Source organism: Patiria miniata, unplaced genomic scaffold (assembly GCF_015706575.1).
Source record: "Patiria miniata isolate m_02_andy unplaced genomic scaffold, ASM1570657v1 HiC_scaffold_1, whole genome shotgun sequence".
Taxonomy (NCBI): domain Eukaryota; kingdom Metazoa; phylum Echinodermata; class Asteroidea; order Valvatida; family Asterinidae; genus Patiria; species Patiria miniata.
The window spans coordinates 11,347,402-11,359,318 of record NW_024037047.1 but is presented as its reverse complement, the minus strand read 5'-3'; the positions used below and the strand labels follow the sequence as shown (position 1 = coordinate 11,359,318).

Genomic DNA, 11,917 nt, shown 5'->3' with positions numbered 1-11,917 from the left:
ATCTATTGTGCGTTATTTGGAAGTTATATCATAATCCAGGCCATTGAAAGAGTATACCAGCTCATATCGCTCATTATAGAAAGAATGGAAACCCCCAAAATATCGAAAACCTTTGAAATTAAAAAAACAATTTTATTCCTTAAAATAAAAAAAATAAAAAGAACATCTTTTGACAAAAATATTGAGAAATTACATGATATCACATGTCCAACAGCAAATTAAATTTCATTAAACTGAACTTAAGGAGACTGTTATGTTAAAGTTGCATCTCTTAAAAAAAATCGGAACACGTAAAAAATATACAACTTGGTTGGTCAGAGAATTATATCAGAAATATTAGCATTACCTAAAACAGATACATGCAAATCTTTAGCACTTATCAGGGAGACATACAACCAATCAGATTGATCGTCAGTTAGCAAAAAAAAGTAGCTCACTAAAACTTTGTGTGGCTTTACTTAAAAGTCCCATCATTCACTTACAAAAAGTCAAATGACTGAATAAAGACCACGAAGTACACACTCCTGCTTTTCTTTTCTTTGTTGTCTTGGGTTTTGTTTTTTTGTTTTGTTTGTGAAATTAAAGATGTAATATTGTGTTCATTACATTTGAGAAACATAATGGTGTAAAGCATAGCTGCAGACAGTCCTCCATGGTAACACGATTAAAATGGTAACAGCAAAATTTCAAACAGATTTATCTGGAAAATGCAAAAATCTATGGGCCTTGAAGAGCCTTGACTCAAAATTGCAAGGCAATGATCCATCAAGGCCAAGGCCAGGGCCAAGGCAATGGGCGTCGCGAGGGGGGGGGGCAAGGGGGCACTTGCCCCCCCCCCCCCGGAAAAGCAAAAAAAAAAAAAAAAAAAAGAAAAAAAAGAAGAAAAAAAAAAAAGAGGCGCGAAGACAAAGTGGTGTAAATTTAACGAGTTGGGGGGGGGGGCAAAATGTCCCTGCCCCCCTCTAAAACTGATAAATCGAGAATATGTTGAGAAATACAAGCATTTTTTGGCAAAAATATTTTTTGCCCCCCTCTAGAAAAAATCCTGGCGACGCCCATGGCCAAGGCTTTTGCCCTCAAGCCTTGAGGCCAAGGCCAAGGCCCTAAAGTCCAGCCTTAAGGCAGCCTTAAGGCCAAGGCCCAGCATCAGGGCACTACATCACTGGTTTAGCTACAACACAGCAAACAAATCTTATACATTTAAAAGTTTCAAATAAACTACAAAAGGAAAATAGCTAGGTGCATTATAATAATGTTTAAAAGTTCAACAAAGAAATTGACTATAGACCTCCGGATTGCTATTCCGGTGATATTTCCAAGGTTTGCATCAAGACCTTGAGCGTGATCTCCACAGAGCATATACGGGTTTATGACTTCTGACTAGCGCCCCTTGAACAACATGGGGAATATTGACAAATTGAGGAACTGCTAACAAAGGGCTGGAAACCTCAGTTGGTAGAGCACTGAAACGGCAATCTGGAGGTCGCAGGTTCGAACTCCGCTCCAGTCAATTTCTTTGTTCAACTTTTACCAATCTCAAAGTTATTACTTCGTGTATTAAAAATGTAATGGCATACGTTCAGTAGGCACACAATAATTTCAAAATAAAGTATTTAATTACGTCATTACAGTCTTGGCCCTTAATGAAATCACACGGAACTATCAAACTTTTGTCTCGACTCGGAAAGCAGACTTTCAATTAAATTCCCACGTCCAATAATAACTATCTTCGTGAATAAACAAATACATCTACTTCTGCTCTTTGTCACCATGAAAATCACACATTCATTAGTCTTGTTACACCTTTCTTTATCGGCAAATGAATTTATCGTTCATACATCAGCACTGCTAAACGGATACATTTTCATCTCTACAGTGAAACCAGGAAAATGGAAAGTTTTATAACAAGTAAAACTCAATCTTAAAAGTCAGTTAACGTTGCCCGAGTACTCGGTCTTCCTCCATTCACATGTCAAATCAATTATTTCACCTTGCACCACCGACCAAAGCTCTTACAGTTGTTAAAAGCCAGTGAGTATTTGTAGGTTTCATCACCGATCTTAGATCTAGCCCTCTTAATGACTTCGTCAGGTGGGTAGCATTCCTTATCATACTCAAGCCTGTACACGGGTTGTGAAAAATCAACTAGCTCTTCCACTACACCATTTTGGTAGGTGTTATGTACCACCCTGACCTTACCCTTAAGTGGGTCACAATCCACAACTATGGCATGGTGTCTGGGATGGAGAAGATTGCCAAAGAAGACAACCTGATCGCCTGGATTCAGGTCGCGAATGTTCTTCACCGCTCTGTCATTAGTCCCGATGGTTATAGCTAGTGCACGACCAATCGGGGATCCCACGGAAACCCCAATGTACCTACCGAGCGTTGACCCGATCACACCTCCGACAATACTCCCAATGAAAGCCCCGACAGCCGTTCCTAGACCCGGCATAATGAATGTTCCGGCCGCTGCACCTGCCGAAAATCCAACCGATTCCCCTGCAATGCCTCCCCCAACTGCTAGCCCAGCGCCAAGCACCGCCTCAGAAACACGACTGAAAGCACTGGATATGAAGTCTTGCCGTGATAAGTCGCCCCTGTTCCGGTTTTTATAAATCTGGTCGAGATCATACACGCAAGCGCAGCCATCAAAGACAAGAATGATACCAGCGCCAACGGCATTGGTGCCATGTGAAAGCCTCTCAAATGTCTCAGCAACAACTACTTTCTTCGCAGCCGCCTCCGTTCCTTGCTCAAGAAATGCTTTTGCGCCATCTTTGGCGTACTCTCTAGCCACGATGAATCCGGCTTTACCAAAAACGCTCGCCAGGGCTCCCTTCACGACCGATTTGATCTTTTGATACAGCCAGACAACCTGCCAACTTTCTGCAAGCCCGGTCTTACAATATGACGCAAATGCTTCACAATTATCACTGAACACTCCGTAACCAGTGTCATCTAACCTAGATCTAGCCCGAGCAATGACCAACTCAGGCGTGTTAACCTCAGTTATCTTCTTTTCGTAGTCAATGCGATACAATTCCCCCTCTTCTTGGCTTAGCTCAAGCCATTTTTCTATGATCTTTATCACACCACAACCCGACTTGCACCACTGAATGACCTTAACGCGCCCTCCCACTCCATCAATTTCTGACACGATGGCATGATGCCAGTAGCCCCAATGGCGACGCCAAGTGATGTGATCTCCCACCTTCAGGTAATCGCACACGAACTTAAAATTTTCGATTTTGGTGCGACTACCTTTTACCTGGAATGCAGGGTTGCTCTCAGTGGGTACTTCAAGTTGTTTCTTGAGGAGGACACCACGCAGTTTCACCGAGGGGCGGGTGTTATCTTCGTCTGGATGAAACAAGAATCGCCCTTCCAGCCACTCTTGACCGCAGTTAGTACAACAGATGCCGAGAAGTCGAGAACCTCCGTCTTCCCCCTTGCTGTAGTAAGGCCGGTACTTCAGAGGTTTGTTATTGTCACAGTGGCATTTAGGATGTTTCTGATGAGGTGCTGTGCGTGTTGAAAAAATCAAACAATGCTTCTGAATGTATGTTGTATTTAAGATTATACAGCCTAATAAAAACGTGTTCCTGATAAAAAAAAAATAAAAAAAAAATCTGTCTCCCTCTGCAAGTTGTAACAAATTGGCGTTTTTTCCCCCTAAAAAAATAAATTTCTAAATAAGACGTAAACCGTTTGGGAAAGCTAATGTGATGTTTAATTGGATTGGCTACTTAGTGGGCACCTCACCTAGGATTCGCCTATTGGTTTCGAAGCCCGGCGCAGTCTTGCCAAACAAATGAACATTTTCCAATCCTTTTTGGAGGTAATCTGTGTCTTACCAAGCTCTCTAGCAAGATCGTCACGCCCTATAGCGATGAGTGCTGTAGCCAAGTACTCTACCGGGTTATCACCGGTAAAGCTCTGCCTCCATGCCGCAATCATCTGACCTGCTTGCTCCTTGGTCGTAGGGAATGCTGCTTGGATATGTTGACACTGCTCGACGTCAAACGAAAGATACAGCGCTAACTGTGGCCACTCTTCGTCCACACTCTTCGCTACTTTCTGGAGTGTTGGAGTTTCCAGAATTTCCTCACCTGATTAATCAAAATTATAAAAAAATACATGCTCAGTGAACAAGTGCGACTGACGAGGTGGGTTTGTGCATCATGCAATTTGGCATTTTTTTACCGGGAATTCTCCAAATGAGTTGTTTGTAGACTGGCGGTGTATGATGGCGCACATTTTTTTTGATGATATGTCAGTAAGATTTTTTTTTTATTTCGTTGAACGAGTTGTGCCACTTCCCAAGCCCATCCTGAAAATATTTCGCGATCAGTTGATTGAGTAGATCGACTCTCCGATACACATTTCTGCGTTTCCGTACGACATTCTGTGCAACTGAATAAGCCTGCACCGCCAGTTGATTGTGGGCATGAGCATTGGTTCCAAAGATGAATCAAATGATTTAATAAGTTAGGCCTATAAACGAGTGTTAAAGTAAACCTACCAAGCTCATGAAGCAGTGTGTGTAGTCCCACTTCCCTGAGTGCCCCTTTAAGTTCAGCCAAGATGTCTGCTCCAGCGTAGCCCGCCCTCCATGCAGTGAGCATCTGAAGGGCCTGCTGGTTGATGTGGCCTGGGTGAGCCTCAATGATAGCCTGGCAATCACCGTCATCAAAACTCAGATAAGTCGCGACTGTTGGCCAGGCTTGGTCGAGCGAGTTGGCAACGTTCTCAAGCATCTCGTCATCAAACTCGTCCGAAGCTGCAGGCCAACAAAACCGGTTGGGTGGAAGAGGAAATGTCGAACTGAGTTTTGCACGAGTTTTGTTGTCGTTGTTGTCGTCGTCTTCGTCGTTTTGTTGATAATCTCCGTAAGATATCAATACTTTTCCCGGCTGAATGGGAATTTGCGAACAAAACTGTGATACAGTGAACCAGTCAACGTTTTCCATTTTGTCCTTAAATTAGTGCTGTCTAGCATTATCGGCAAATCTTTATTGGCCAAATTTTGAATGAAGATCATGCAAACAAATCCGTTCTTCGATTTCACTAACTCAATCCAGTCCTGTGATTGGTACCCAAAAATATTTCTTCTCAACTGTTCATCTGAACTGATGACCAACAAAATGTAACGTGACACGCGAGAGGCGGTGTTTTTATTTGCAGCACACATCGTCAATGGATCGTGAATATTCAGCTGTTCGATATTTATTCATAAAAAACAATGACGTCACACCATTGATATCACTCAGTTTTGCATGTACAATAACCCTGAAAAAGCAATACCCTTGCAAAAAAAAGAATTCCCGAATCGAGCTTTTTTCCCTTTTAGCCTCGAGTCTTGCGCATCTTCTGATAGCAAAACATAAAATTCCGATCATAGGTTGTCGCACAGCGAAAAAATTTCGGCGCGGCGAGCCGTGAAAATGTAATTTCCCCATAATGTAGTGTACACAAAGCAGAATAACCATTGTGCACATGAATAATTAATTAGCCGATAATTCCAAAATCCTTTAACAAATTGTCATAAAATGTATTGGGTATGTTCATATTAAGTTGTTTTATGCAGGCACTGAGTTTCATAATAATTTTCGTCATTCAATGGCCGAGATCTGAGGGGGGGGGGGCGGAATCCGGCTGCTGAGGTGTCAAAATAACCTGGCTCCTTTATTTCAAATAACGGCTTTCGTTGAGCTGCCACAGTGGCCAAGGACGGATCCGGGGGGGGCACCAACGGGGTTTATGCCCTTCCCCCCCCCCCCCCCCCAACCAAAAAAAGAACCCATCATTTTTAATGATGTCGCAATAAAGGCAGGCTCTGCGTTCAACGCCATCTTTTCCTCCAAAAAAAATGGTAAAAGTGGTCAGAAATTGCCTCAGATCGCACCACAGAGCATCTAGAATCCAAATTAAAAAGAGAAATTCAGGGGCCATTAAGCTCGCCCCGAACCTCACGCCCTAATTTTTTGGACCCACTTTATGGGGGACCAAAAATGTTTTGCCCCTCCCCCAAGAAAGCAAAAATTGTGTTCTGGATCCGCCCTTGACAGTGGCCTAGGGTAAAGTGGAGTGAACTATGGATCGCAAGATCTGAGGTTCGAAAACCACCTAGGTCCCTATGTCTATTTTCAAACCAATGTTTGTGTTGGTTGGGATCAGTGGCGTAGCAAGGAATTTTTCTGTGGGGGGGGGGGTGGGGGGGCCGCTGGGGGGGCCGCTGGGGGGGCCGCTGGGGGGGCTGGAACATTTCAAGGGGGGCGTCATGTAGATCAATTATATATTTTTTAGAAAATCTCAGTGGGGGGCGACTGGGGGGCGACAAGGTTTCATAGGGGGATGGCGCCCCCACGGCCCCCCCCCCCCCCCCCTTGGCTACGCCACTGATTGGGATAATCAGGTGCGGTTCTACGGGGGGCTAGGGGTGGGGGACTTTTGTCCAAACTCTTGTTAACACACTTATGTGATGGCAACATTTACAATGAAAATCTTCTGCGATTTAGACTTAAACACAAGCAAAAGCACACAGTCCCAATGGGCGATATAATAATACCTTCACGGTAGCAGAGAAGCACAAGCATGATATACATTAAGGACAGAATAGTTACACTTTACCTTGTTTGGCCATGGTGTGGGCCCTCGGGTATATTTCCTCAACGGATGAACATCAGCATCACATCATGCATTTGGCCCACCATGCATTTGACACTGAGCTTTTGCGTTGTTACGTGGGGTTTTTTTGTAGGGAATTTCCATGAGGTTATTTTTAGTTTCGCTACCAATTCCACCCTCGCGTCAACAATCGCCCAATGTCCTAGTCTGGTTCCCAGACCTAACAATTATTCCCGACGCTCAAATTGTAGGTTAGGCAGCCTCCGTGGCAGCCTCGACTCCAGGGGCGCGTGCTCGTTCCTTACACTAACGATCGCGCAAGGCATGATGGAAAAAAACACAGCGCTGCAAGATCGTACCCACGGGGCACGAGGTTGCCTCCGTGGCTAAAATTAAACATGACGACATTGATGGCCCTTTTTCAAAGCTCGGCTTCGTTTCCGATTTCGCTTTATCACTTTTAGCTTTTAATGTTTTGATCAATTTTTTTAAATAAATCACTTGCTTCGTAATATCATACAGTTATGAAAATACAGTTTGATGTTTATGTAAGATAACATTGACTAATGTTTATCTGGAATCTTCAAAATTATGCACCCAAATAGCACTGTTAGCAGGCGTAGCCGAATGAAGACCGAGTTTTGGAAAATCTCGGTAACGGTCGTCAAATTCAAAATTGTACATGACGCAGCAAAAAGTTCGCTCATACGATCCCAGTATATTTGACGTACAAAATCATCGTTGAATTTCAAGTTTTCTAAATGAATTTCAAGTTTTCTAAATGAAAGCAAATATTAATTATTAAAGTTTTTGATAAGCAATTAGCAGTTAATTAAACCTATATTATACTCGGAAATACTCGGGCGCTATCCGATTGTCGACAAAACGAATTCGGCAAACTTCGGAAATTTTCGGAAAAAGGAGGAATTCCTCTCTTTTTAGTCACTTGACGTAAATTATAATACAATGTATTACCGGAGGCTACCTGACCTAAGATTCATCAGGAATTGTCAGAATCTTTTAGTTTGTGAACCAGAAAAGTCAGAATCTTTTGGTCTGGGAACCAGACTACCAATGTCCAAGGCTTTCAACGGCTTGAGACTGAGGGCGCTCTTTGATCTGAGCTCTGTACGCACTGCGGTTGCTTGTATCTGCAATCATCAATACCTGGAGGGAGGATCGAGAGACATCAAGTGCGTAGGAGGGGCCGTGACGTGAATAGGTCTAATTTGTAGGGGCACACCCCGACTGGCCAATGGTAATTATTTACAAAATGGGACGTATCTCAAAATTCCCTGAATGACGTCATCACTCAGTATTGCAAGTCTTGAATGGCCTTTGGTTGTTCCACGTATTGACTGCATGGCCTTATCCAACGGCCCTCCCCTCGAGAATAATCTTGGCCTTCAACACCCCAGTCACCTCCTTTTGCAAAATCCCTGATTTCACACTGCTCGGTGGGTCTTAATAAGAAAACCATTTTATTTCAATTCGACATAAATATAATAATCGTTAAGAAATTAGATTTTTTTTTCGTGGCAACGTCAGCGAATAGCATTCACATTCATGCAAGATATCTTTATCTCAACTAACACCGAATTTATTCATTTAAAGAAACAGCGTTACATTTGAATGTTGAATACATATACTTTTGAATCATGGGCGACGACCCGGGGGCACAAAGGTCCCCCCCCCCCCCTTCCTCAATAAATAATTTAGCTATGAGCAAATAAATTTGTTATCAAAGCTATCTGGGTTTTTTTCACGATATTATCCTTGCAATGCTGTTTGTTGCACTTTAATTGGACATTTCGTTGACAAGTTATTGCTATTTAAAGTTCGCATTTATCGACACATTAAACAGATAAATACTGGGAAAATTAAAGTTTCGATTGTTTTGTAGTAGTGAATATGAAATATGCCTGTTTTTCCTTTAAAATAGTTTATTCCAGGATTTTTATAGTATTTCTTAAGATTATGTGTACTGGACATGTTAAAGACTATTTATATATCAATAAATCTGAAATCGCGAGAAAAAAATATCACTTTTTATTTTGGGTTTTTTCCTCCACATTTTATGTACATGAAAAATATACAGCCTGTGCCAATTCCGTCTCATTTTGCCAGAACGCCTAATGCTGTCTAAAAGGTATCTGCAATCAAATTACTCGAATTTTATTTAAAGGGCCCATGTAATAATGTTTCCATGGGAACATATTCTGTGCAATTTTCTACTCCTCTTAAAATGTTTGAAAACAACTTCACATCATTTTTTTCGTTAATCTTATTGAAAAGGGCATTTCTTTAAAACATTTTTAACAATTCCATGTTTTTTCGACAATTGAGGGCACTGTTGCTGTGATGTCATTTCAGGGAGACACTGCCAGTCTAGGGATTTTCTGTTCAAATTGTGAACCCAAAATTTGGTCACTAAAAACATGTCCTAAAAAATTTGTTCATTGGCATGTCATGTACTGAAACAAAATCAAATCAACAAAGCAAAGAAATGAACGCCATAATATCCATTCTGGCAAATATTTGTGCTGAAATTGTATTGAGGTTTCTGCCTGAAATGACATCACACATTTGCTCATGAATATGCAATTTTCATTAGCATAAAACCAAAAAATGGCACCCTGTAAATTAGAAATAAGGTTTGTCCCTAAATCTTTCAGCTGTTAACTATACTAATAAATTTATTTAACATTTCTAATCATTATTTCGATTCACCACATTCTGCTGACTAATTCTCCTTATTTGGCGCTAAAATGAATACCACCCTTGATTTTCAAGATTGAAGGCGATGAGAATGTTGAATTACAATTAACAGTAAGAATTAAATTAAAGCTTAAAATGAATAAGCATCGAATAAAGGAGCTTTCCCTGACTGAAACTTGAATAGACCGACATTATAAGAATTCGAACTCCCTCACTGCAGCTTTTGAGCAATAACGTCGTCATGAATTCACAGGTGCATCTTGGTCCACCCGTTCCATCAGTGGTGATGCCTGCTACTTCTTGGAACACTTGATGGACTGCGTGTCGTCGCTTTCACCGGGACCAGTAGTGCAGGAGACCGAGGACTCATCGCCTTTTGCCCCGCATCTCTGCATGTCTGACATTTTTTTTTTTTAGTCCCACGATTTTACCTTGGTGATATGTATGTGACCTATTTTCGAGTAGTACAATGGGGGTGTAAGTGGCGTCACCAACGTCAAAATAGTCCGCCCCCGAAAAAAACGCCAATTTTTTTTCTGCGGCCAAAAATTTTGGGCCCCCCCCAAAAAAAAAAAAATCGGGTGCGCCACTGCTTCGTCAGGTTGGACCGTCACATTGAGTGCGTATTTGAGGCACAGCGCCAAGGCCAAATTGATATCAGTATTTACTGTACATTTTTACTATATTTATTTATAACAATAACTCCTTTTCTGTTTTCATACAGACACATGCACGGAGAGAGCAGTACGGTGTAACATACTTAGTGAGCTGTTGCGAAATACAACAACGCCCATAGCTCTAGTAATATTTAACTACATGTATTTGTCATTACATTTAACGGACAAAGGATTTCTCATTATTCATTATCAGGGACAGCCCCATCGTTTGTTTGTTTGTTTGTTTTATTTCCATTCATACTTCAAACATACAATGAATAAAGATTAATGATCGAAACAAAGTGTATCAAAATAGAAAAAGCAGAACAATACAGCATGAATGGGGGTGGCATCCAGAGAAGGACTGGCCTTCTGTAGTGGAGCACCCGAGACAGCGGTCAAAGTAAACTACATGTATTTGGAATAATGCAAACAATGAGATCCCAGGTAGAGTTTATAAATGTAGTAAGTTCGAACATAAAGTGAGCACATACAAAAACATAAAAGTCGTATACATCAAGGAGAAAAAAATAGGGAAAAAAGGAATTAACGTCTTGCTGAATGTAGGCACGAGTAGCAGTTAAGATTTGTACAAACAAAATCATTGTACTTATTTAAATAGAATTCCTTGAGGTGTTCAACAAAAAGCTTTTTGGATGAACTGACCAGAAGAAGTCTAAGTTGATCAGGAAGACCATTAACAATTCGAGGCAAAATATTACGGTAATTAGCTGATGTTATGTCCAGTCTAAATGTACTACTACAATGAATACAATTACTTTGTCTTGTAGAATAATGGTACAAGTCCTGGTTTAGTGGGAAAAAAGACTGATGGCTTAAATTCTCAGGAAGTAGTTTATGAAAGTAATCGTAATAATGAGTAACAATGTGTACATTAAATACATCACCAAACTTAAGAATTCTAAATTTATTACAAAGTGGAGTGGTATGCGCATTGTATTTAGCATGACAGGCATTTCTTATACATTTCTTTTGTAGTGTTACAAGTCTGCTAAAAAAAGAAGGATAAACCTTATACATACCACCCCAAGCCAAGACTCCATAATTTAAATAAGAATTAACCAATGTATTATAAATAGACAAACTGTCTTTAATCCTCAACAAATTCTTAGTTCTATTAAGGATGTAGTTAACTTTGGAAATCTTATTACATATTGAGGAGATTTGTTCCTTCCAAAGCATGTTTTTGTCCGTTTCCAGTCCTAAGAACCTGGTACAAGAAACCTTATTAAGAATACTATTTTCTAAACGTAAAGTCACGTTAGGCAAAAATATTTCCTTTTGCTTAGAAGAGTAGCAAATATAAAAAAGTTTTATCGGGATGAACCATTAACCTATTGGCTCTAAACCAATCTTGAATAACCAATAAGTCTGTATTAACATCAGTGGCTAAAGTTAATAAATCTGTACCAGAGGCAAAAAGAGTAGTATCGTCAGCAAATAATACAGGTTTTAGCAGCGTGCAACAAAGGGGCAAATCATTTATATAAATCAAGAATAATAAAGGTCCAAGATTTGACCCTTGTGGAACTCCACAATTAATTTCTTGAGGAGTAGATTCAACTCCATCTATAACTACATACTGCCTACGCTTCTCAAGGTAGCTAGAAAACCAGCCAAGTGAAACACCCCTTATACCATAATAATACAATTTATTAATTAATAAATCATGACTCACTGTGTCGAAAGCTTTCTTCAAGTCTAAGAAGATACCTAAAGAAAAGTCTGAGGGGTCTTTATTAAGAGCATCAGATAAATTATTACAGAAATCAAGCATGGCATGAACAGTGCTTCTACCAGAACGAAATCCATATTGATAAGGCGAAAATACATTACTAGATTCAAGAAATGACAATACTCTTTTATACATTAATTTTTCAAGGACCTTAGAG

The 11,917-nt window shown here is 40.6% G+C and overlaps 1 protein-coding gene across 1 annotated transcript; it reads right to left on the bottom strand.

Annotated features, from left to right (window-relative positions):
- Positions 1-1,101: 1,101 nt before the first annotated feature.
- On the bottom strand, positions 1,102-6,802 carry LOC119723274. Its single transcript, XM_038193837.1, has 4 exons — positions 6,634-6,802; positions 4,526-4,783; positions 3,858-4,112; positions 1,102-3,525 (listed from the first exon to the last, which is right to left on the bottom strand). Exons 1-4 carry the CDS (start codon positions 6,644-6,646, stop codon positions 1,982-1,984), a joined length of 2,070 nt encoding a protein of 689 aa, XP_038049765.1. The 5' UTR covers positions 6,647-6,802; the 3' UTR covers positions 1,102-1,981.
- Positions 6,803-11,917: the final 5,115 nt, after the last annotated feature.

Bases quoted from the DNA above. Each gene is read 5' to 3' on its own strand.
- LOC119723274 (XM_038193837.1), bottom strand. The intron at 4,113-4,525 runs GTAGGTTTACTT...TTGATTAATCAG, and splicing joins CACACTGCTTCATGAGCTTG to GTGAGGAAATTCTGGAAACT. The intron at 3,526-3,857 runs GTAAGACACAGA...CAACACGCACAG, and splicing joins CGATCTTGCTAGAGAGCTTG to CACCTCATCAGAAACATCCT.